The following is a 27,932-nucleotide window of genomic DNA, read 5'->3' as shown; positions in this document are numbered from 1 at the left end:
ATATGTGTATGGATTTCACATTCACTTCCTAAGAAATGACAAATTGCAATCAATTATATGGCTGAAAGCTGAAGAAAGAACATTGCCTCATTAATTACCTGCAATGAAAAGCCCAAATATATACATATTCTCAATAGCTTAAAATTCTTAGGTACAACCAACTAAAATATTAACATTTAGCATTAAACACATCACTCACATTCCCATCATAATTCCCACTCCAATGGGATTAGTAGTAAATCAAAGGGGCATGATCTCATATAAAACTATAAAACTTGGACCCAAAGGGTTTACACAGGGAATACAGACAATGCCTGAACATCAATCTTCTTTTCTTTGGCCAGGAACCTTTTGATAAAGTTCAGCTCCTACATGTGGAATTAATCATATGTCAGTGGCACCTGTTATGCATAGAGAAAATATTGTTACAGAAATGGAAAGCAAAACATTTCTTTACATTCTTTCCTTTCCATCAATTCCAGAGTCTGAATTAGCAACCAAAAAATCATTGCAAAAATGCCAATAAATAACATTTCTTCCAAAATATTGAAGTAAACATTAACGAGTATTATTGTTGTTTATGGCTGTATTGACCCTTGATATTCATGCCCACAGTTTGATAGTTAAAAACATAGAATGTTTAAAAAAAAAAAAAAGATCTTGACATTGAGTGTCCTTCAAGTGGATGGTACATGAAACATGACCTGTAACAGTGGACCCAGAAGGACCATTACATTTTCACTGAAATGCTTGGGTGCTCAAATGTTAACAGATAAAGCCTAGGAAAAATGAGCAAGGAGAGAGTACAAGCATCACACCGGACACTGGAGAAAGCTGAAAAAAAATCAAGTAAGTGAATTTAATAAGATTCACATGATATAGCGCTCTATGTATCTCTATCTCCGTCTCCGTCTCTATCTCTATGTATATCATCAAGGCCCATTTTAAAAAAACTAATTGGACAACTTGCCCTAAGGGAGTTTTTCCAGGGCCATCTCTAGTCAATACAAGCAGGTGAAATTTACCCATGGTGTCCCTACCCTCTTGCCTGCCTTCTGCTTTCCCTGTTCTCATATACTTTTCAACCCAGCAACTCAAGTCAACCCTTCTTGTTATGGTTTAGAACCCTCCAATCTTCCTTTGGATGCTATTTCTTGCAACTTTTGAAAGAAATTATACTAAGATATATTTTCAAGTATTCAAAAATCTATTCTCTAATGCCTAATTTCTAAGAATTCTATACTTACCTGAATTCCATTATAATGAGGAAGGAAGCTTTCTGCCTTGACAATGAATACATCATTGTATTCTCATTAGCATAATATACTTGTTTTACTGAAACATTTGTTAACGTTTTGCTAGAAAGACCATTTCAAAATGGAGTGGCTAAAATTGGCTCCATTAAAATTATTTCTAAATTTTTATTTTTGTGAAACAATTCTGTCAAGCAGGCATTTTAAATCACTCTCTAATTATGCTGCTTTTTAAGAACCCACGTTTGGTTTTCATTTCGTATACTGTTGGTTTTTCAGACTTCAGTGTGCATTAAAATTACCTGCAGGCTTTGTTCAAACAGAATGCTGGGCCCCCTCCAATCTTATCATTTCTGGTACAACAGGGCTGGATTGGAGCCAGATAATTTACATTTTCCATTTATTCCCAAGAGCTGTAGACACTGCTGCTCTGGGGACACTTTGAGAACTGTTGATTTGTGAAACTCACTGTAAAATATTGCTAGGGAAGTAGCAATATTAAAGAAACCATGAGGAATGACTGGAAAATGATGCCATGTACCAGCAGAACAAAACAGTACTTTTTTTTTTCCAAAGTGTTATCTAATATCTGCCCCAATAATCCCATCTCAACCGATTCATATATGATTTTGTAAGAAAGAGTTCTTACACTAATTGGAACAAAAGACAGGAGCATAGGAAGAAAGGAGATATATGGAAAATGGTTTATAATTTATCAAGATATGTGTATTCCAACTATTTTCCTTATCAGATGATTGACAGCAACAACAAAACATTACTAAAGAGAACTAAACAACCCATTCCCAAATACCCAAAAGTACTGAAAAGGAAGCTAATCGTCTAAATAATATCCTAAAACATAAATATTCTGATAATCTGTGAAGACTGAATGTATGAAAAAACAAATTTTTGAAAAGGTTATGTAAAAACAAATATCAAATCAAAATGTGTTCATTCATATAAGATTTTAAATTACAGAGTTAAAAAGTCCCAAACACATTGCCCGTGAATTTGTATATTAGTAAAATGTAGAGTCCCATGTTAGCTAATACGTGAGAAAGTATAATTTTATTTTCAATGGTTAAAACAAAAAACAAGGGTAGAATATGTATTAAATATTATAAATATATAATTATACTATAATAAAGTATACAAATAATTTTATTATAATAATATAAATATTGCATCCAACAAAGATGCTAGTATTGGATCTGCAATTATGTTTGCAAGGGCATCTTTTTCACTAAAGCTGAATGATGAGGTCCAAAGGGATAGGCCATGCCCAGAGAAGGCCTGAGATACCGGGGTAAGGCTACAACTACAACAAGAGTCTAGATGGGGCTGCAAAACAAGGCTTAGACGAATTGAATAGATCAAGGTCTGGCAAGACAGGGTGACTGCACTCAGGGAAAAGGGGCAGCGAGGCTCCAGGTGGAGCGAGAGCGGACTGAATGGGTCATCAGTGCCGAGAAGAACTGAAATCTTCCCTGTCAGCCAGTGAGTTTTTAAATGGATCTATTTTATGCAGGAACAAATCCAAGTATAGTTGTGAGTCTGAGACTGGCAGGTGGAGGTAAGTGGAGCTCGCAGTTGCCTTGAAGCAAAGGATCAGAGTCGGGGGTTTCTGACAACAAGTAACACACAGAAAACAAACGGTAACAAGTCCTTCAAACAACCCCTTGATAATTCCCTTTTGTAAGAATACAGATGGAAAACTATGTTTAATGGAGAACTGTACAGGAAAATAGACATATCTGTTCAGCTAAATTTCGCTTATACTAGGTAGAAATGTATAAATAGGCTTTTGGAATTTATGTATTAAATAACTGCATCTAGCACGTGGTGAACATTCAGTGCATTGTGACTGCATAGACATAAAATGGATATTTGTACATTAGAAAAAATTTGAAAAGTGTCTACTGGAAGCCAATAGATTTTTTTTTTCCAAAGAAGTTTCAGTTGTTAGCTTGTTGCTGAACACTTTTACCCTCTATATTCTATTTCTTCCTCTACTCCAGAAGTCATGGGTTTTGAAGGTTGGGTCAAAAGAAAATGGAACATGGAACAAAGTGTTACACCTAAAGCTTCAGAAACCAAGAGATTCATAAATACTAACTCATTATGTTTTCCAGAGAGGAGTTAAATCTGATATTTATCTTCAGCTGAAGTGAGTAAATGTGAACACTTTATACTTTTACCTTCTCTTCCTGTTAAAAGCCAAAAATGGCTCAAAAGAAGAAACTGTACAAAAGGAAAGGCACTCTTGATTTAGATTGTTGGTAACATAATGATTTAGGCTGTAAACAATTCCTCGTGTAAAACTCAACCTGTATCCCTCATGAGGCTTAAATATTTGTTAAAATTTATTTATTAAAATAGGCATTAAGTTAACTAACGTAAATAAAATTCTTACATAAATGTATACAGTAGATGTAAACTGGTTACATAATGATTTAAAATAGCTGTATTGGATAATTTGTTTACATTTTTTTTCATTCTGCTGTAGTTTATACCCATCTATTGTTTTTCCCATAAGTATACATAACTAGAGTCACAGTCAAAACTTGAATGGCCTGGGCCTATCTGAGCGTAAACTGCAGATGTCAACCCTAAATAGGAGAATTTCACTACATTGTTTCTATTAGCGAGTGATTCCATAAACTTAAGACTCACTTCTATATACAACTAACCATTCAAAATAGCTTTAAAGATTTAACTGAGATTCTCTGATGGCAGGAGTCCTCAAATTTGTTTCAAAATATCACATGATGAAAAACCCAATATTTATGGAAGACATTGTTTAGGTTCAATCTGTTACCGTAGCTAATTCATTAAAAGACCAAGATTTAGTAGGGTGCAATTTAGGAGAAAATGGTTTTTCTTCCAACCCTGCTCTCACACAACTATGAAATTTCCTCTCCTTGCCCCTGGCAGTATCTCAGGCAGAGATTAGTGCTTAATTCACTATTGCCCGTAAGGATATTGTCAACTTCATGTCTCAGATGAGATGGCTGGTGTAATTTGATAATTTTAAAGTCTCAAATAAATGGAAGTTTCTCTTCTTTCAGGGTCAAGTCCATTACTGAGAGTCCAGCAATGAGAATGAGAAAGATAGAATATGCTTTTTCCTGCTTGTTCCATCACCACCTTTCCATGGCGACTCCCCCTGCCCCCCTTTCTTTTGCTTTTGACTTCTCCAGGGTAAGAATAATGAAGAGGGTAAATTCCTTCTAAATAGTTGTTACTATTGAAAGTTCTTCTTTATTTTTGAATTCTTAATGACAAGATGTATTCAAATGCTATGTCTGTCTCTGGGGCATATGGTATGTTCCTAAGAACCATCCCCACACCTCAGATGTCTCCCCTGCTCCCTGAAGGGGGAGGTGCCTTGACATGGAGCCTACTACCCTTAGCTTCTGTTTTCTGCGTTCCACCTTTATCTTTCTGCTGGAGCTCCTTCTCACAGACAAGAGTTGTCCTGATGTGGGTCTTTTCAAGATGAATCAAGCTTAGCTAACTGTAAGGTGTGCACTTCTCCCACCGAATGTGGCAGTGTATCTTGTCCAATTGCTGACCCATTCTCCTTGTTTGGCTATCACAAACAGCCTCGGACCCATCCTGCATCCTGATCTCAGGTTCACCATGGTGAAAACTGAAACCACTACTTCCCCAAACTCAGGTTCTTCCCCATACTCTCTTGCACACTGCCCAGATACCAGCTGGGGCAGCACGACTTGATTCTGCAGTTCTACCAGCATGGGTGAGGTGAGAAGCCAGTCTCCCCTCCTGACAACCAACCAAATTCTACAAGTAGTTCTCTTGCCCTTCCTCTTTCATGGGGCTTGAGGGTTATATGCCCCCTCCTTTCTACTCTTCTCCTATAAAAGACTTTCAAAGAATTATCTTCATGTCTCTCTTAACATTTCTTGGTTCTTTTCACCCACTATCCACAGCTCTGTGGCTGCAGTACAGAGAAAACAAAATCCAATTATATATATACCCATACATATATATACATATATACATATATATATATATATATATTTTTTTTAGATGGAGTTTTGCTCTTGTCGCCCAGGTTGGAGTGCAATGGTGCTATCTCATCTCACTGCAACCTCTGCCTCCTGAGGCAGTGATTCTCCTGTCTTAGACTCCCGAGTAACTGGGATTACAGTCACCTGCCACCACGCCCAGCTAATTTTTGAATTTTTACTAGAGACCGGGTGAGTTTCTCCATGTTGGCCAGGCTGGTCTCAGGTGATCCTCCTGCCTCAGCCTCCCAAAGTGCTGGGATTACAGGTGTGAGCCACTGTGCCTGGCCCAATTCTATATTCTTTAACACTTCTTACATACCAATTTTAGTAAGAATACAAAACTGCTAAATGGTATTTAGGCAGAAGACCAGAGACATTGCTCTAATATTAAGTGTTGATGAGTAAGTCCTCAAGAATCTGGTATTAGAAAAACTAATACTTTATATTATAGATATAATGTAATATATCTAATATATATCTAATATATAATAGATATAATAAATAATGATTTATTATTGAGTTTCATATCAATTGGGAATCTAGATTCATCCCATTGTTTAAACAGTGTGCTTTGTTTTTCTCTTAATAGTTATATGAAATACCTAAAGGAACTAAATAGAGCCAAATATTACACAGAAGATGAGACATTTCAAAATCATTGTTCTTTATAATCTTATCTCCAAAATTTCTATAGCAGACGATTATTGCAGTGGTCACTTTTCAATTCTAGCAGCTTTAAAAGCTGAACCACACTGAAAAAGCAGATGTTTGCACATTTAGACTCATCCTTAGATCTGTATAATGCAATTAAACCACGAATAAACAAAACATGATTTGTGCTTGTCAAAAATTGTAACTCCATCTCCACCACAGAACTAAAATTCATCAAAATTTATTTTATTATGTGGGAACAGCAATAGATTTAGTTGCCAGGTGCCATCTGCCCAGTGTCAAGGATCACTGTGAATCGGAATGCTTGCATTTGTTGATCAATCAGCAGTACTTTAAAAAAAAAAAAAAAAAAAAAAATCCACAGCATCTTTTTAAAATTCCCCAGAAATTTCTTTTTTGCTTTATAAAAACTGACTATTGCATGGATTTTTATCTGCATTTCCAAGTAAAGCATGTTCATGGCAGCAAATATGGTAAATTATTTTTAAAAATTAAACTGCTAAACCTTAGAAATTTGTTATACTGTATCTTAACACAGAAAAAATTCACATACAATTATTATTACACTAAAAGTATTTAACCTTGTATATTGCACTTATAAGCATTTTCAGACACTATTAAATATTAAGGGGCTAAAAATTTTAAGAAATGCATATTATACTATATAGCTATGCTATAATTTATATGTTAATGAATATTAAAAGTAAGCCAATTTTCATCTAATATAAATTAAGATGCAATAAAATAACCAATTTTTAGCTCAATTTGCTGAATAATTCAGTCCTTTTATATTGGTTCATAGAGTTTACTGTACTATATAAATTTTAGATAATTTTTAATATCTTTGATTATTAACTTACATTGAGTACTAAAATCTGAATCACTGGAGCAAATACTATAAACTTATAAGAATCACACATTGCCAAATTGCTTTCCAGAAATTCCTTACCAATAAATATTCAAAATACATATAGAGTGAGTCATTGTAAATGTCTTTTGCCAGATTTATCAAAAATTACATCTACTGTTTTTCTTGATTGTGAGAATTCTGTATATTGGAAACTTTCCTGAAGATGTTTATGACAAATCATCTCAGATTTTCATTGGTTTTGTTTACATTACTTAGAAAACAATTTTATTTTCTTTCATTTTTGTAATAAGTCCTTCATTCTTGAAAGTGTGAACTATATTGTGAAATATAATGGAATGTCCATATCTTATGTATAATGTTCTGTTAGTTTTGACGAAGGCACAGCAAAGACATGCAACACTTCTGTCCCCACAGAAAGTTATCTTATTCCACTTTTCAGTCGTCCAGGTCCTCAGAACCACCACTGATCTGATTTCTAACACTGTTAGGTTAGTTTTGCTTATTCTCTACAAGGTTCTTGTGGACTGATACCAGCACATCATGACTTGATTCCATCTGTCACTTTCCTTTTTATTTTTAATTTTTTGATGGCATTTTCTTGATGAGCAATAGTTTGAGTTTTGATGAAGTTCAACATTTCTTTTTATAGTTTGTGCTTCCGGTGTTTTATATAAGAAATCTTGATATATCTCTAAGTTGCATCCATCTTAAATTGATGTTTAACTGTGGTGTGTATAGGCGTTCAGGTTCATCATTTCACACAGATATCCAGTCATTCTAGAACAATTTATTTTCAGATGTTTTACTGTTCTCACTAAAATGACTAATACGCTTATGAAAAAGAGCATTGTCCTTGCTTTGGGAGGCTGAGGTGGGTGGATCATCTGAGGTCAAGAGTTTAAGACCAGCCTGGCCAACATGGTGAAACCCCATCTCTACTAAAAATACAAAAATTTGAGAGTTGTGATTGGGGGGCGGGGGGTGCCTGTAATCCCAGCTGCTCAGGAGGCTGAGGCAGGACAATCACTTGAACCCAGGAGGTGGAGGTTGCAGTGAACCGAGATCGTGCCACTGCACTCCAGCCTGGGCAACAGAGCAAGACTCCGACTCAAACAACAACAACAACAACAACAATCACTTATTTGTCCACATATGTGTGTGTGTCTATTTCTTCTGTCTATTCTGTTCCCTGGATCTCTGTGTAGCCTTTGTCCTAACTCTTATAACTTGTAGTAAGACCCGTAATTAGGAAAGACACCTGTTTCAAGTTGGCTTTTCCTTTTCAAGATTATTTGGCTTGTGTTCGTCTTTTGCCTTCCAAATTCATCTAAAATTGACTTGTCAAGTTCTAGAAAAAAAATGTCTAGTTTACTGGGATTATGTTGGATTTACAGATCAATCTGTGAAGACTGATACCTTAATGACATTGAGTGTTCCAGTCATAAAAGTGGTTTATGATTCCATTTATCAAGACCTTTTAAAACTTCTCAGAAATATTTAGTTTCCAGTGTAGGGGCTTGGTGCATCCTTTGATAGTTTATCCCTCAGTATGTGATGGTTTTTCATGGGTTTGTAAAAGGTATTTTAATATTTAATTTTATAATAGTTAATTGCATTATATAAAATATAAGTTTATATTAAAAAATTTGAATACCAACTTGTTATCCTGCAACATCACTGAATTCATTTGTTAGCTGTAGTTACTTTCTGGTAGGATTTTAGGGTTTTCTGAGTACACAATCTAGATTATAATTTTTTGTAATTTTAGTTTATTTTCTTGTCATATTACATAGATAAAGACTTTCAGCAAAATGTTGACTAGAAGTAATGAGAAAGATATCTTTGTCTTATTCCCAACCTTAAGAGAAAAACATTCAGTACTCTACTCTCAAGAATGATCTTCACTGAGGGCTTTCCAATGATGTTCTTCATTTTGTTTCCTTTTGGTCCTAGGTTTTGTGGGTGTGTGTTTGAGAAAGAGTTTAGCTGTCACCCAGGCAGGAGTGCGGTGGTGTGATTGCAGCTCACTGCAACCTCTGCCTCTTGGGCTCAAGCAATTCTCCTGCCTGAGCCTCCAGAATAGCTGGGACTACAGGTGCATGTCACCACACCTGGCTAATTTTTGTATTGTTAGTAAAGATGGGTTTCACCATATTGGCCAGGCTCATCTCGAACTCCTGACCTCAAATTATGCACCCGCCTCAGCCTCTCAAAATGCTGAGATCACAGGGGCGAGGCACCATCGTGCCCGGCCTCTATTCCTTGGTTTCTAAGAGTTGATTTCATAAATGAATTTTGAATTTTATCAAATGCTTTTTACAGATGAATTATAATAATCATGTAATTTTTCACCCTTCATGGATTAACATAAGGAAATATTTTGATGGATTTCTGGGATTCTTTCATTATTGGGCTATGCCAACATTGGTCAGGGTGTATTATCTTTTTTGTATAATATTGGATTCAATTTCTTAATATTTTAAAAGCCATTTTAGGTTTAGGTTCAGGTTCATGAAAGATATTTGCCTGAAATTTCCTTTTACTTGTATAAACTTGGTCTGGTTTCAGGTATCTGGGTTATAGTGACCTCATAAAATGAGTTGTGAAATGATCTCTCCTTTGTTTTCTGAATAGTTTTGCATAGCATTAGTATTATTTCTTATTTAAATGTCTGATATAATTTAACAACTATATGGAACTAAAGTTTATGTATTGGAAGTTGTAGAACAACACATTTTTAAAAAATGTTTATAGAGCTTTTTTGATTTCCTATTTCTCGAGTAAGATTGTGTAATTTGAAACCACTGAATGATATGAAATTAGATTATTTTAACTCAATCTAAGAAAAGCTGCGTTTAAATAAAATAATTTATTCAAATTTGTTATTAAAGCTAGTGTCATATTATCTTGTTTTATTATGTGTAGTTCCTGTTTCCTTTTTTATATTTTAATTACCTTCATCTAGTGAACTTTAGAGGTATAAATGACATGTTGCTTTATTTTCCAGAGCTTATAAGATACTATTTTGATTTTTCCATTATGGCAGATGGAAAATTTAGGGCATTTCCTCCTCCCCCAAATCCCCCCTCAAATTTCTTTAATATTTATTGTAGTATAATCTGGGATTTGGGAATAATATTGTTGCTATGAAGGTCTTAATCTGTGCTCAAAGAAAAATGTGGAGCTTTATACAATATATTAAAGTGAAAAGCTACAAATTAGTTATTGAAATATCTATCTCAAGAAATTTGAAAAATAACCAGCAATGAAGCCCAAAACTGTAGAGCAAGTGAATTATTAGTAATAGTCAATGAGAGCAAAAATGAATAGAATTAGACAATATATATACAAAGTCTGCCAGGGCTGTTATAGCAAAGTACCACAGACTGGGTGGCTTAAAGAAAGACAATTATTTTCTCACTGTTCTGGAGACTGGAAGTCCAAGATCAAGGTGCCAGCAGGGTTGATTTTTTTCTGAGGTGCCTCTCTTCAGCTTGTACTGGGCCATTTTCTTCCTATATCTTTATATGGTTTTCCCTCTGTCTACCTGTGTTCAAATTTCCTCCTCTTACAAGGACACCAGTCATATTGGATTAGGGCTCACCTATATACTCTCCTTCTGCCTCAATTACCTCTTTAAAGGTATAATAAGTACTATTACATTCTGAGGTACCAGGGGTTAGGACTTCAACATACACATTTTGAGGGAAACAAAATTCAGCCCACAAAATACAGAAAAGAGGTTTAACACATACACAAGCGTCTAGTGATGCCGACTAAGAAGCCACACATGACCAAAAGGAATGAATGCAAAGGATGCCACCATGCTATAAAAAGATGTTAAAATGATAATGCAAAGATTACTAGGATGCAATTTTTGCCAGTAATTTTGAAAGTTTTCAAGCAGTGAGCAAATGCCTAAAATCAATGGTAGATTTTTTTTTTTAAAGCTAATTATAATTGACAGTACGTTACCCCCAGTTTTCAAGCTTTCATGTATATAGGAGCATCACTGGAATTGTTAAAATAGAAATGTCTGGACTTCACCTCCCAATGTTTATGTTGTAGGTGTGGGTGAGCCCAAAGTTCCCTTGTTTAATGTGCACCCGACATGAATGTGATGGGGATGTTCACACACATCCCAGAGAAACTGACCTTCCTGCCAGGCACTGTGCTGCCTGCTTTCCAACTCATATCTTATTTAGTCCTCACAACAATCCTCTAAAATTAGGATTGTCATTATCCTCAATGTGCAGAGTAAGAAGCAAAGATTAAGAGAATTTCACTAATCTGACCAAGGCTGCGTAGCATGTAAAAACTAGAATAGAACTTGATGGACATACTAACTTTGTCAACTTTTTCTGACAGGCTACATATTTGACTTTCCAACTTCACACAATATTTTGTTTTAGTACAGCAGGAAAAAATGGACAATCAAAACTTACGTATACCAAAAAATGAAATCCCAATATTGTATGTTGAATTTATAAAGATTATATATATTTTTTTGTGTTAAATTGCATTAATTTTCTGTCAAAGGAGGACTCACTTAACCCATTTTTGTTGTTGTTGTTCAAAGTTCAATCCCTGAGCACCCTTACCTTTTCCTCTAGGCTGAACTGAAAGCTGGCAGAACTGATGTAGTCACAGGAGTTGGCAGAGGAAAGGTGGTTGTCTTATCTCGTTTCTATGCACCTGTATGCCAAAGAAGTTCCTTGTCTCTGCTTTCCTGTGCCATGTCAGTTTCTGCTTCCAGATAATATCTGGGGTCCAGTCTGCATCTAAGGAAAAGTTGACCACCCTCTCCATGCCACACTCAGTTTTGAGAAAATTCAGGTTCTTTCTTAAATCTCTCTGGCTTCCAGTAACATTGTCTGCTAATTGTCCTATACCTTTCATTAAACCCAATAGGGAAAATCACATTCTAGTCTTCTTTTGAAGAAACCTCCAATTTATACGAGATATGATATAAGCAAGTGTCACTACCCACTTGACCTCCCATGGAAAAAGGAGAGGCAAGGAAGCGATCTATTTCTTTTTTTTCCATAAAACTCTTCTTTTCCAAGCCACTCTTCATCTTGTTGCACATACCTGGGAGCAGTAATTCTGGATTCAGTATTCTCCCCCAAAAGCTCTTCCCCTTACATAGATGTGAATGCTTTCAAAATCCACATCTTTATTCTTACTGTGTGGAGGGGATGTTCCCAGGGCAAAAGAACCAGGATTGGTCCTTTTGGTGCTTCAAGATATTTCTTCATGCATACATCTCCTTTATAAACAGTACAGTTAGACACAGAAAAATGGATCATTTAGATTTGACATTGTGAGAAGAGAAGCACCACAAAACATCTTTTGCTTTCCTGAAGCATATATGGCAAAGTATAGGGAGAAATAAATATAGCTTTGACCTTTTTCTGGTGTGTGTATTGAAGACCAAGTGAGAAAAGTGGTGGTTATAATTTGTATTTTTCAAAATTATACGTGGTGTCTAAAATACTAGAAGTAAAATGGTACAACACAATGGTAGGCAAAATTGCTATGGTACATTCAAGACTTTGTGTTGCATCCATTAGTGTCATCTTATTTCTTCTAGAAGGGCTGCTTCCATAATCATTGCCTTTCAGCTTTCCCTGTAGATAATAACCTCTGTTGATTATATCAGCATTTGTAAATATGTGTTTCATGGAACACAAATCCCACAGGATATGAATACATGTTATGTGCAGAAGGAGGCACCTAGGTCACGTGAGTTTGGGAAATGTTGGGTTATACAAAGTGAAACATATAGGACTTCTCAACAGCTTTACTAATGTATATTGTAACTATCATGCAGGGCTGGTATTTGTTTCTTAGGGCTATCATAACAAAGTACCAACAATTGGTTGGCTTAAAATAACAAATATATCTCACAGTTCTGGAGGCTAGAACTCTGTAATCAGAGTGCTGACAGGGCCAATCCTCTCTGGCTGCTCAACAGAAGGATCCTTTCTGGCTGTTTCTAGTTTCTGGTGTTCATGGACAATGCTTGATGTTCCTTGGCTTGTGGACGCGTCATCACTCCAGCCACATGACCATCTTGTGCATCTTCACATCATCTTCCCTTGTCCATATCTGTCTCTGAGTCCAAACCTCCCCTCTTTATAGTGACATATTAGATGTCATTGGATTATGGCCAACCCTAATTGCCTCATTTTAACTTGATTGTCTTTACAAAAAAACTATTTCCAAATAAATTCACATTCTAAGTTGTGGAGGGTTAGGACTTCAACATATCTTTTTGGAAGGGATACAACTGTCATATAGTATCAAGTTCAAGCGATTGATTCCCTCGCTTCAGGGAGCAGATCGTCATCATCGGCAGAGTAGTATTTTCAGGAACTCACTTTGGGCAAGGCTAGAGCATATGAGTGGCAGTTTAGAAACTCAGACGTGGGTATGCTTGGGTGTTTTTCCTGGTGCAAGAGTTGGTTTTGCTCAGTGTCATCCCACAGACAAAATTATTACCCTGGAAAACTCTTTTGTTTGGTTATAAAGAATATCCATACAAGTGAATAAGGTTCACCCCAGATCATTCAGCTACTGGGGGGAAATCCTCAAAATAGAGGTTTATTGTTGCCATTGTTTTGTCATTAACTGGTTATTTTCCACATAAGTAAGGTCCTGCTAATATTGGCTTTAATCATTGATGGACATTAAGAGTTTCAGACTTGCCTGATTGAGAAAGCTAATTTAGAGGAATAAAAAATAATTATAAAAATAAAAGCACAGGCTACTTTGATTGGAATTAATCTCACCTCTACCACAGTACTTTTGTTTTTATTTTGGCATATATTTTATTATACCTGAGATGGTAGATTGTATCATTTTTTGTATCAGCTTTTCACTTCCTTTCCATATGTCGTATATTCTAACTCCTGTTGTGGCCTCATAGATGGGGTGTACTGTGCTTCTTGAGTTTGGGCTTGGCAATAGGACTTGCCTTAGCTGGTGGAATGTTAGTGGACATGAAATATGCACAGGCTTAAATTGTGTTGCAAATCTGGGCATACTATCATGCATTACTGTTATCTTTTGTTTTGAGAAGTGTGCTTTAGGAAGTTGCAAGTGTAAGGAGATTGAGAAACAGATGAAATAGACGCTGGCATTGTCTGTAGCTTGGAGCCAATCTCAGCACAACCCAGTCTAACTCAGCCCAACTTGAGCCTTTTTACCCGTGCCTGAACAATGAAGATCTGCTCATAGGTCTGTACTACTGAGATTTTTGTGGACCAAGTATGCACTTTGCTGTGGCAGTGTCATCTGAAGTCAGAACACATTTTCCTGTGTGTGATTGTGTGTGATTGTGCACGTGTGCATGTGAACTTGTGTCCATGTCACTTTCCCTATAGCATGTGGGATTCTGGGTCGATATGAAAACAGCTGACAGCAGTAGATAAAGATGATTACAGCAAAGAATTTAATCAATAACCACTTTTATCTCAGCAACACACATTATCTTTCACCTTTAAAAATTATTTGCATAAATGTCTCTTAGCTAGTCTCAGGGTAAATAAGACCCGGCTGTCTGAAGAGGCAGGAAAACACGAGAGAGGAGAAGTAGCAATTTTGAATGTCAAAAAATGCTGTGGTAGAGACTAAGTGGTGTGACTTTTATTTAATGATAGAATACGCAAGATCACCACAAACCACATTAATGTATTTAATTACAGCAATTCTGCACACATGCATATCTTAGCTCTTAGGGAAAAAAGTTCAAACTAATCCAAGCACATTACTGGCAAAATAATAAAATCATGTTTCTGATGAAGATTAAGTTATATAATTTAATAGTAAAATGTCTTAATAAAAAACTATCGTGACAATTCTTTAATAAAAGATTATTCAATCTATCTATATATATATATTAGTGACTTCAACCATGTTATAAGGAAGTTAATGATTTTGTTTATTTTAAAAGGTGTTATGCTTGAAGAGTCTAGAAGAGTGACTGAGAGTCAGTGAAATGACAGCTTTAAAAGTCAATGTTATTTTTAAAGATTTTAGTGAGCTAAAATGCTTTCCCTACACATTTAAGTAAAATGAGTGAGTATATTGTCTAAGGAATAGGTATCTACTCCAAGGCCTGGGTGGGAGGGTTCAAGTTGATGGATGAGATATCTTAGTCTTTACCATGAGTTTTATAAGTTGTAATTTTTTGAGAGCATTCTAAATTGGAATTATCGTAAGTGTGGTGGGAAGCCTGTTGATTAGAAAGTGAGAAAATTGGGGTATATACCTAAGAAATTGTGCCAATCTCCGTATGTATAGTTTTCTCTGTGTGTACACACTAGATGATTGAGCTAGCAAGAGTAGAGTCTGAAATCTTGATATTGCCTCAATGTTTATTCCTTTTATTATTCTCCTAAAGCGTTAATGCCAATTTTAAAGAGTTCTAGCTGGCTCTGAATGGGCAAGAGGAACAGAGGAAAGGTATTATCATCAAAACTTACGGAAGCTCTTTAAAGAAGGGGGGGTGCAGACTTGACGAACCCTGAGCAATGGCTGTATCCATGGCCTTGGCAGTCAAATAAGGAACTTCCTCCAAGGGGAAGGAATTACCCTTTTCCAGCTAAATAATTACTTATAGATTTGTCGACTATGTTTTTAAAGCACATATATCCTTTTGAAGTTAGGATTATTAAACATAATTTAAGAAAAGCATTTATAGCATTGGTGATATAATTTCAGTTCCACTGTAAAGTATATGCAGGAATTATTTTTTCTCTTATTTTGACTGTGTGTGTTTTAAAGAAACCTGCTTTTGATGTAGCTTTGGCATTTTATTGTTTGTCCTATTCTAAAATAACCCTGTATTAAAATTTCTCTTTATATTCTAGACAAATTACTTTGACCTTATCAAATTAGAAATAAAATTATGAGAAACCAAAGAAGTACATCATACATTTGGATGGAAACCATATATCTCCAGGTCTTCAAAGTAAAAAGCATACAGTCCATGCTGCAAAAGACATGTAGTATTTCTATTTATAAGCTTAATTTATTCACTTTTATCATATTTCCTCTATGTAGTACTTGACAAATTTTTATCAGAAGGTGGTTTTTCCTTTTCTTAAACTGTGAATGAAGAGCATCCATTTTAAGCAGCATGATTATGGAGCCTCTGTGCTTAGCACTACTCTCAGAAAACAAATCGGAGATGAAATTTGAGAGAGTGTGGGAGAGGAACTGGAATATAAACCTCTGAAGCTAAAGAGCTACAGAAATGATTTTGTGACTTTCGAAAAACTCAAATGGAAGCAATGTTTGGTACTTATATATGCTCATGAACAATTAGCAGAAAAAAACTATTTTCATTTTAGCAACAAATAAAAAATAGTGCTACAATGGGCCATGAGCTAGCAATGGTTGTTGACAGTATTATTATTAGTAATAATGAGATTATAATCATCATGTGCTATCATGTGCTCTTTTACCTAAAATATCTAGTTTATGACTCATAGATAATTCGAGAATTTTTCTTTTTTCTTTGAGATATGGCCTCACTCTGTCACCCAGGCTGGACTACAGTGGCCCAATCTTGGCTCACTGCAACCTCCGCCTTCCAGGCTCAAGTGATCCTTCCACCTCAGCCTCCCGAATAGCTGGAACTACAGGCACACGCCACATGGCCTGCTAATTTTTGTATTTTCTGTAGAGTGAGGGTTTCACCATGTTGCCCAAGCTGGTCTTGAACTTCTCAGCTCAAGCAATCCACCCTCCACTGCTTCCTAAAGTGCTGGGATTACAGGTGTGAGCCATTGTGCCTGGCCCAGAATTTCTTAATAGTGTCAAATTTCCTCAAAATCCTTCAACGTTTCAAAAAACCTATCAAAACTTAGCAACACTAAAAAGTTTCTATTTTTACACTATTCGATCATCTGGTGGTGGTAATATTTTTAAAAATGACCTCACAATCAATGAATATTGACAGACTGAATAATATTACTTCAATTCTGTTATTTAGAGTTGCTAGTCATGAACATGCAGTATAAATCGTTATGAGACATTAGAAACTCTTGTTAAACTAGAGAACGGTATAGTAAGTAAACACCATTAGAAACAAACACCTCAGTTTTGTCAAACCCTGAGATTTTACTCACTGTACTTTCCTCCTTGTAATATTAGCCAAATGTCCTAAAAGCTACTGATAACCTGATAAGCCAAATCTGTTAATATAGACTGTAAATCTATAACAAGTCTCAAGAAACTGGAGGGATGCTAGCCATTCAAAAGCCTTCTGTAGAACAAGTTAATCTATTAGTTATTTATTGGGATAAAAGGCAAGGTTACAGATAAGAAGTTGGGAGACCTGGGTTGTACCTTAGCATTTTCTCCAGTTGTTACACCAGTGTGGAAAAGTTCCTTAATAACTTGAACTGTTCAGTTTATTTTAATATTTCATATTTATATATTTCTGAGATAGGATCTTACTCTGTTGTCCAGGCTGGAGTGCAGTGGTGTGATGTTGGCTCACTGCAACCTCCTCCTCCCAGGTTCAAGCAATTCTCGTGCTCCGGCCTTCCGAGAAACGGACTACAGGCACGAGCCCCACCACACCCAGTTAATTTTTGTATTTTTAGCAGATGAGGTTTTACCACGTTGCCCAGACTGGTCTCGAACTCCTGGTCTCAAGTGATGGGTCACCCTTGGGCTCCCAAAATGCAGGGATTACAGGTGTGTGCCACTGCACTCGGCCTCTTAGATTTAAAAAATATGATTGGTCTGAAACATTTCTGAGCTCCTTTCCAGTTTCAAAGTTCTACAATTACAAGAGTATTCTGAAGTGTGATGGAAGGCAATCTCACACCTACCATTCTGTTCCCGCTGCACTCCTGCTGCCAGAAGGTCGGGCTCCCCAAGGCTGATGTCATTGAGCCTGGTCCCCAGACACTCCATGCAGAGGTGCTTGCACCACTCCTCGGCCTCCAGCTCTGAAAGTAACCACAACATCACCAGTCAAGCAATGCTCCCTAGGAATGATGGAAGAAGAATGTGCCCTTAACCATTTTCCCAGGTAACTGGCAAGAGTTAAGAACCTGCCTTTAAAAAACAACAAAAAACTGTATTTAGGAAGTGAAAATAAGTCTCAAAAATTATTTCCCACTCTTTGACATTATATTTTTAAGTGGTTTATCTTATTTGTAGTACTTTACCTTATTTACAAATAATAGTCTGAGAATATTTGTTTCCTATATAGCATAGTTCAGATTGATTTTATTTGTGGAGGAAAATTAAAATAATAAATTAGCCAGGTTTAGTTACCTGGCTAACTCATATATACTACAAACCATCATGCTTTACATTTTATATATATATATACACACACACACACACATGCACACACACACATAATATATACACATATATATACTTCAAAACATGCTTTACATGTAAATACATTTAATTTTATGTCAATGTAAAAAATTAAGTAAATATAAAATAATATATAAGTGAATAGTTGAAACAATATCAGGATAGATTAAACAAATGAACGTTTTCCTGAAAGTGACTTAGATTTATGAGTTTGAAGATCTGATCCCCAAGTCATTCTGAATTGTAATGGATCATAAATTAGCTCTAGAATGTGATTTTTCTCTGTAAATGATACAAATTAGGCTATTATTTTTTTTAAAAACATTGGGGTAGAATCTTAAAAGTATGTCTTCTCTTTGGGAAATTCCAATTACCTAAGACGTTGATTAGATCATTGCTTTTTTTTGTTTTGTTTTTAACTATGATTACTTCCCAATTTCTTTATAATCACATTTTCCTCTTGCTTAAAACATTATAATGTTATATCAACACAAAATCCTGTCATATCTAAATTTTTCACAGGCTTTCATAAACGTAAATGAATTTGACTTTGGTGTAAGCCCTGTGTGAGTGAGGTAGCCAAGGGTTAGGGTCATACCTGTGCCTCAAATCATTGGTCAGCACCAAAACAGAATTGGAAATCAGCCAAGTCTCCCAGCTATTTTACTATGCAGAAATTTGAAAAGGGATCTCAGGTTTAATATTTTAGGCCAAGCTCCAATATCACTGTACAGAAATTGGATAAGAACTTTCCACTGACATCTGCCCAGAGAAGTTTCTGACTTTTCCACAGCATAAATCTGTACTAGAACAGTTTAATATGGATTCTCTGTAAATCTCTTGTTGCTCTCTGTGGATGACACCTCACCCTTTGCCTTGGCATTTTAAACTCCCCATAAAAAGTTATCTGTGACAGATTTTCTTGACTTTAGGGATCTGAATACCAAAACTAGGCTCTCCTTGACGGTCAACACCATCAAATTTGGGTAATGTTTTCTTTCTGAGCTTAGTTACGCTGCCTTTGCAGCAAAAATAAGTTGCATCAATGAGATGTGAAGACACATTTGTCATTTATTTTTAGTTTTTTCAAGACCATGACATACTTTTAAAAATAAAGAAAAAAGGACATGCAGTTCCCCATGGGATCCTATTCTAATAAAAACAATAGTTCCAACGTTCCCATCATGAAAAGCATGTTTTTATCTATGAAAGCACAGTTTGCATGTAGGAGGGACCATCCCCTCACTGGTGTAAGGCACACTATCAAACCATGTCAAGGATCAGGAAATTTTCAAGAGGGCCTGGCTCCCTCACTTGGGTAGAGTCAGAGGCCTGGGATATAGCTGCTCAGGCATTTCCTTAGGAACCCAGAAAATAATCCTTTCCAACCACAAGGCTGCCAATATAATAAATGCACCATTTGCTGAGGCGATGGCTTACTAAAAATAACAAAAACAAAAACCAAAAAAACAAACCTTTTTTCTTCTAGGAAGCAAATGCCAGATTTCAAAGAAAAATTTTATAGGAGCAACAAAAGCATATATTGAATGTGATTTTATTAGATACATAAGTATTTATAAAATGTATAAAAGATTTAAGATTTTCTAGCAATCAACGAAAATATTTTAGGTTAAACCAATTTACATGCTATATATCAAGAAATGTTTGAAATTTCTGTCAAGAGAGGCACTATGATTGTTTTTCTTTTAAAAATTTTTACTGTTTTAAATTTTTCACAAGACTCCACAATGTAAAAATAATGTAAAGTCACATGCAATTAAAATCTTTCCTATATTATTGTATGTAACAGTATTTCCACTTCTCTACAGATGAAGATGAAAATATCTAATGTGCTATTTGGGGGTAAAAATTAGGTGCCAAAGCATCTTGGTGCCAATGTTCTCCTTAAGCAGTCAGTCAGTGCATGCCCAGACGTTTAAGAAATATATAATTCACTCCTCCTTTGTGTTAAGCCTTTTGTCCTAGGGTTTAATGAGACAAAGAAAGCAATCATACAGTAAAAGGCTTCTATGAAATTGGAGTGGACTCTTTCAAGCAGAACTAAATGCAGAATTTCTGTAAGTGCTGGAACAAAGAAGTCTCCCACAGAGCAATGAGAGGTATTCATGGGCTCCTACCAGCAGATAAAGACCTGTTGCGCAGACGGGGCTTTAGCATTTTAGTAGTGTAGTAGCATATAAGACTAGGAATAGCAAGAATAACAAAAGCGGAGTACATACGGTCGGACTAAAGACTGAACTGTGAACTATTTCAAAGAGAGGAAGAGAGATTCTTACAATTCAGGGCTCATTCCTTTATCAAATATATTGTGAACTCTCTTTATGCCAGGCACTGCGCTAGGAGGTTTTATGAAAAACACACCATTTCTGCTTTCAATAATCAGAGAGTCTAGTGGGATGGGCAGGTGGGTTTAGTATATGGTGCTCTGGAAGGCCGTTAGCCTAGCTAGGTAGAAACTGAGGAACTATGCCAAAGGCTCAGCAGAGTTGAAAGTATCAGGGCAAGCAGAGAGAAATGATGATGTGTGTGTTAGTGAGCAAGTGTGAGTGTATATCTGTGTATGTGGGTGTGAGTGTGTATAGCAGTGTGTAATGTGTAGGTGTGTGTGCACACAGCAGTTTTGATGCGTGAGTGTGCATATGTACTCATGTTTGTGAGTGTATGAGTGTGCGTTGGAGGAGTCTGGGAGGAGTGAGGAAGTTGCCTGAGGCAGAGAGGGAAAGACATTTGCAGGGTAGCAAGAGTGACATCCCCGTAACAGCTGGGGATAGCTCTGAGTTCATGTAGAAAAATGTGCGAAATGGTATTAGTTCATTCTCTTCATGATTTTCTAGTATTTGGCTCAATTAGATCAGGCCTAAAACTTCACCTCATAAATATTAACCTTTGTACTCTGTATACTTGGAACTAACAGTTTTGCTGCAGATAAGCTGAATTTCTTTGACTTTTAGACAAAGCTTTGGTTTTTTATAAATCTGTTTTTGATAGTCACCACCTTTCAAATATTACAACTGTGCTTTTTAATTCTTTCTTAGGCAAGCTCTATGTATTGAAGTCTTTTAATCTTTTATTGCATGTTAATTTTTTATCACTATTTAATTGGTGTTTTTCTCTAAATTATCTTTCACCTTTCATTTTTATATTTTTTTACAGAACTGAGATTCAATACAAATGTAATAATCTGAACCCACCCACTGCATTTTAAAATGTTTATTTTCCCATAGACTGAGTGCCTTTTGTAATTTGCTTTATCTTTCAAACTTTTTAGTCTACGCATAATGTGTAACTAATTAAATTTCATTATGGGAGAATAAAGACATTAAAGTGTTCTATAAAGTTTTCTATTTTTCTCTTCATGATGAAGTGCTTTTTCATTAAGACGCCTTTTTCAGATAGCTTGCAGCTATGTTCAAATTTTTAATTGAGTAAATAACTTTTTCTCTGGACTAGAAACACAAATAATGTTTTCATTATGTAGAGGATTAGTTAAATGAAGAAATTTGGTAATTTCCAAAAGGAAAATTGAAAGGCATTTGGGAATTCTAAGACAAATGGAGACTAGAGATTAAATTAAACGGTGAATTATGTGACAAATGGGTTGATTGATGGGACAGAAAATGATGGCAGTCCAAAACCAATTCAGTCAAAGACTGGCTCCTCCCTGTGTTTCAGCATCTTGCCATTTCTCCACAGAATTCTGGAGAAAGTATGGTGTCTTACAATACAGTGACATGTATTGTAAGTGACATGTATTGACATGATGCAGTGCTATTTTTAATTCGATTCAAAGGAATCAGAAAAGAGGTATTTAAATAGAAGGCCTTTAATAAATGCCTATTGACTAAATAATTAGATTCAAGCTTTATTGCTTTCACTAAATTTAGTCATTAACATAATGACATTAAAGTTAAATGATCCAAAATGAGCTATATTTGACAACAGTGAAAAAGTTTTCATCATATATATACAGAAAACATGCCATCAGCTCAAAATTACATAGCAGAATTAAAAATAGCACTGCATCACTTTCATGTTATTTTATTCGAAGATGCAAGTAAGACTTTTTTGTGTTAAAATAATATATCATTGTATCTAGTTCCCACTGGAGTTAGCTTTTATTAATAATCTTTGGAAAATGTAGACAAAATAATCCTGTTTTGTCTTCAGCATAAGCACAAATTCTTAATTCTTAATTCTATCTAATTATGTTCTGTGCAGATTTGCTATGATTTGATGATAAAGGTTTTCATATTTATAAACATCTTAAATACATGCTTTGCCATAAAGTGAAGAAAAATGTTTCCCTTACAGCCTTTTGCTTGGAGAATATAACACTCTCCCTTATTGTCATTTAAAATTTTTGGAACTATTAAAACATAAGACATTTTGGCGATGCTTTCATTCTTAAACTGGCGTGACTTTCTACTTAGCTGGCCTTGCTGATGTTCTATGGACTTTTGCTTCCCCACGCCCCCCCTTTCTTTTTTTAGTAGTAGGAAGACAAGAAACCAGTTAAAACCTTAAACACCGCCGGGCATGGTGGCTCATGCCTATAATCCCAGCATTTTGGGAGGCCAAGGCGGGCGGATCACTTGAGATCAAGAGTTTGAGACCAGCCCGGCCAACATGGCGAAACCCATCTCTACTAAAAATATAAAATTAGCCACGCCTGGTGGTGCGTGCCTGTAATCCCAGCTACAGGCGTGAGGCAGGAGAATCGCTTGAACCCAGGAGGTGGAGGTTGTGGTGAGCCGAGATCGCGCCATTGCACTCTCGCCTGGGCAACAAGAGCGAAACTCCATCAAAACAAAACAAACAAAACCACCTAAACACTTGCTTCAGCAAAGATCAAAAGCATGGATCTCTGGTTAGCCTACAGGAACAAGCTTTTTCTGTTGAAGTCAGATTTGTAGAGCTGACCAGTGTAGAGATGGGGGAACGATTAGTTTTCTAAGTAGGAAGTGCATTTATTTCCTTTCAGTGAAGTGCCCCTTATTTGCTCCCTTCCACAAAGTTTACTGATACCTAACAGTCCTTTAAAATGTGGTTCAAATATGGCCTTCTTAGTTTAGCTCTTCAGACCCATGTTTGGATGTGACACCTTTCCTCTACATTTCCTGACACTATACAGAATTTTATCATAGCCCCTGAGTATCAGATGAGATTAGGTGCATTCAGGGTGGTACCGCCGCAGACGCCCCTAAGTATCAGTGAGCTGTTCTGCCTTTCCTAGTCAACTTTAAGAAATTGGAGTGCAGGAAACATACTTGATCTAGTCACCCTTTACCCTAGAACCGCACCTGGATATGGAAACCAATACATAAATATGGAACAATTAAGTATATATAATTTGCAATTTATTCCCAGAAATTCAAAACAAATTCTAAAGCCAAATGCAAATAATTTGGTGAGTAGTCTCTTGGAGGATATTTTGAGGTCTCTATTGCCTCCATTTAAGTGGAGTTTATAAGTCTTGCTTAGCTAGATAAAATACATCTTTAGATTAGAAAGAGAAACAGAGCACTACCTGACATGGTTCTCTATTGAACTTAGGTAATGATAAAATATTATTCAAAAATGGTTTATTTTATTGGCTATTTTTTCTTTCAACCTCATTAGAAATATTTATGCAACCTCTGAAGCTTTTGCATAAACTTTTAGTTTTATTTGTGATCAGCACTTGATTAAATTTGTATTTCTTATATAGATGTGACAGTGGAATCTTAGAAAAGGTCAATTTAGAGCCAAGGAAATGTGTTACCACCTAACTGCATCTTTGATGCCGATAATCATAACTTGTTTTCCTTGATTTAACATCAGTTTGATATATCAACTTTCTGAACTCAATAGAAAAAACCTTATTCTGCTACTTTTATGAATTGAAGGAGTGAGGTTAGGCGGCTTTCAAACATGGCTAAAGAGAAAATCGCCCCTACCTATTTTCCAAAGTAACAAATGACAAATAGCAGCAATTGTGATAGAACAATCAAATGTGCTGCTTTTTTGCCTGATGAGAATTCATTGTAAAATTCTTTAACATGGAGGTTAGTAAATGACACAAGAGCTTACAACAATTCAGAGAAAACAAAGAACAGAAATGGACACCAGTAAATGATCTGAAAAGAATGGTGGTGTGTGTGTGTGTGTGTGGAGGTGGGGGGCAAAGATGGGAACTGGATTTTTTTTTAAATTACGAGCTTAAAAAGGATCCTTTCCACCAACTTGGAAGCTCACCTTGAGGACAAATGCATTTCTGTGATGTAAAGCCAGCATTGGGGTAAATTTTTAATAGATGCCAATAGAAAATGTGATGCAGAGGCCGGGCGTGGTAGCTCATGCCTGTAATTCCAGCACTTTGGGAGGCCAAGGTGGGAGGATCATGAGGTCAAGAGATTGACACCATCCTAGCCAACATGGTGAAATCCTGTCTCTACTAAAAATATAAAACTTAACAGGGCATGGTGCCATGCACCTATAATCCCAGCTACTTGGGAGGCTAAGGCAAGAGAATCCCTTGAACCTGGGAGGTGGAGGTTGCAGTGAGCCAAGATCACATCACTGCACGCCAGCCTGGTGACAGTGAGACTCCATCTCAAAAAAAAAAAAAAAAAAAAAAATTGATGCACAAGTTTTTTACATTTCTCAAGAATGTAATAATCAAGCAGACAACTTTTTGAGGAAGAGGTGCTATCAAGACCCTTTATCTTAGTCATACTTTCCTAAGATCCCAAAGGCAATTGCTTTCTGTGCAACTCCCCTGAGGTGATTGGCAGTTGAGAAAGAAACAGACAGGAAGAGCTGTGTGCAGGAAATGGGTATCTAAACCGGAAGTCTGAAATCATACAGAGCTCTAAAACTGTTTCTCTATACACAGCCAAACTTGTTGCAAAAACATTCTGACATTAGTCCCTATTGAACATGGAACTGAATTTGGCCAAATGACACCAACAAATCTGAAAGTGTATTTATCCCAGAGCTTCCTGAAAGGAAGGAAAATCAAGTTGATAACAATAAATAAATACATGAATAAATAAGTTAAAAAATTAACTTGATTTTCTTCTGAGGAGGACGAGTGCTGGACTTCTGTCCTTCAGAACTATAAGAAGATAATAAAATCTGTGATGGTGCTTTCTGCTGCTGTGTGTGGCAATTTGTTATGTCAGTAATAAAACACCAAAACAAATATAAAGCCAAATATTTTATTCCATTCTAATAGGAAAGCTTCCAAGCATGCAGATTAATGGGATGTGATCTATGAAAACAATTAGAAATATATATAAGGAATATAGTGTGATTAAATCTACTTGAAGCTTAAGAAATTAAATAGGAATTTCCTGGTTATTAACATGAAGGGGGAAAAAAAATCTCAAGGCAGATAATGCTGATCTGCTAAAAGCCAACTGAGAAGAAGTGCAGGAGGGTCAGAGGGAGGGTGCGGGAAGGGACTGAGGGAGAGTTGGAGCAACCACCAGAAAGATTAGATTCACCAGTAACCTGAAAGTACTGAAAATGTATGAAGGAAGAGATTTCGAAGGACATTGAGTATAAAGGACGGGTGTTATAAAAGGCCAAGCCTGTGATTTAAAAAAACACATTGGGTTTAGAGGAGCAAGTCTTCCAGTTGTATAGCTTACATCATGAAATACTATGCAGCCATAAAAAGAACAAAATAATGTCCTTTGTAGCAGCATGGATGCAGCTGGAGGCTAATATCCTATTAGAATTAATATTAATGCAGAAACAGATAACCAAATATTGCATGTTCTTTTAAGTGGGAGCTGAACATGAAGTGTATACATGGACGCTAAGGAGGGAACAACAGATGCCAGGCCCTACTTGAGGGTGGAGAGTGGGAGGGAGGGAAAGGATCAAAAAATCACCTGTCAGGTACTTTGCTCATTATCTGGGTGACAAAATAATCTGCAATTTACCCATGTAACCTGCACATGTACTCCCCCGAACCTAAAATAAAAGTTAAAGAAAAAAAGCAAAGAGAGAGGAAGAAACACCCTTTAGCAATTGGGCGGTAGAGAGAAAAAAAGAAAAAGTAGAAGGTTTAGGGTCCTGTAAGTAAAATGGTGCCACAGTATCAGGGAACAGACAATCTCTATCACAAAAGGCAAGCAAACAAAACCCCACCGCATTCCCTGGGCCTTATTAAAATGACAGAAAAGGGCAGTATGAAACTAGGACTTTTTTCATTGACTAAATACTTTTAATTACAAACTCTGTTAACTATGGAGTAGGCAGATGCTGTGTTTTAACCATTTTTGTTCAAATACTTAATTTCGTAGATTGAGATATACATTTTATGTGTTTATCACGTACAACATGATGCTTTGAGTCACATACATTGTGGAATGATCAAATCCAGGCAAACAACAAACTAGGACTCTTATACATCATCCAACATCACAAAAATCAGCAAGAAAATAAAATCCATGGAGAACAACTGCAGAAATTCAAGACCAGAAAATTCACACAAATTCAAATAAGTTAAGGAAATAAACTCCTACCACACCTCAATCCCCAAAAGTAACATAAAGCAGAAGAAAACTATGAGTACACTCCAAAAATAGTTGAATGTGCTCAATCATTGAGGGTGTAAAATATAAACTTGAATCAAAAATTCATAAACTAAGAATGGAAATGAACAAAAACTGTAAGAAAAATGAAAAGAATGGCATGAATTAGAAAAAGTGGAAAAAGACAAACCTAGGAATGAAAAATAAAGTACAAGGTACGTAAGGTAGAATAGTCAAATGAACACTAAGAGGCATTGAGTAAAATACAAAAATAAAGTTGTCACTAAACAAGAAGTAAAAAGGGTTGAGGAGAAGCAGTGGGAAATGGATACCAGGAGAAGAGGAATGGTAACTAGGATCAATATAGCAGTGGAGTGGGGAATGGTGGTGAGGAGAATCATTCACACTTAGGATATATTCAGGAAAGCCTATAAGATTTGCAAAGAGGGTATGAGGGAAAGAGAAATTAAAGATGAATACAAAATTTTTAGCCTTTACAACTGGAAAAATGGATTTATCACGTGGTGAGATGAAGACGATGAGAAAAGCAGATTTAGAGGAAAATAACAAGAGCTCAGTTTTAAGAATAATTCTTAGATTCTTATTAGTTATTGAAGTGGATGGATGAAGAGGCAGTTCAATATCTCCTGAGACACTGAGAAATTCAGACTGGACTTATAAATGTGGGAGTCAACAGCATATTGATTCCATTTAAAGTCATGGAACCAAATGAGATCACCAAGAAGTCTGAGTAGGTAGAAAAGAAGACATTTAAGGGCTAAGACCTGAGATACTCCCACAATTCGTTATTTGGGAAACAGAGAGGGAAGGCGACTAAGACATAACAGACATTTAAGGAAGAAGAAACCAGAAAAACGTGCAATATGCTGAAAGCCAAGAACAAAAAATGTTTCAAGGAGGGGGGAGTAGCCGACTTTTTCATGCTAGCAAAGCTCAAGTGAAATGAGGTCCAAAAGTTGATCATTAACCTGGAGAGCATTAGCTACCTTAATAAGGAAAGTTTTGTTAGAAAGTTTTTGTTACCTTTTTCTTAAGGTAGCATTAGCTCTCTTATTGTCTTTGTTGGAAGACAAAAGACAGCTTGAATAGGTGCAAGAGAAAACAGGAGAGAAGAGAAACAGAAGTTGGAGTCAGTGCAGACAGTTAAATATAGACAACTTAATCTAGAAGTTATTTATTTTGT

The 27,932-nt window shown here is 36.0% G+C and overlaps 1 protein-coding gene across 1 annotated transcript in view; it reads right to left on the bottom strand.

Annotated features, from left to right (window-relative positions):
* The window catches only part of DOK6 (docking protein 6), a 435,864-nt gene that overhangs the window by 144,714 nt on the left and 263,218 nt on the right, over positions 1–27,932 (bottom strand). The window contains exon 4 of the mRNA XM_025365197.1: positions 17,681–17,800. Coding sequence (XP_025220982.1) covers positions 17,681–17,800 — 120 coding nt within the window. The remainder of the gene's footprint in view (positions 1–17,680; positions 17,801–27,932) is intronic.

The sequence above is a fragment of the Theropithecus gelada genome, chromosome 18, assembly GCF_003255815.1.
Source record: "Theropithecus gelada isolate Dixy chromosome 18, Tgel_1.0, whole genome shotgun sequence".
Lineage (NCBI taxonomy): Eukaryota > Metazoa > Chordata > Mammalia > Primates > Cercopithecidae > Theropithecus > Theropithecus gelada.
The sequence above is the reverse complement of the archived record's forward strand: the minus strand, read 5'-3'. Positions and strand labels throughout refer to the sequence as shown.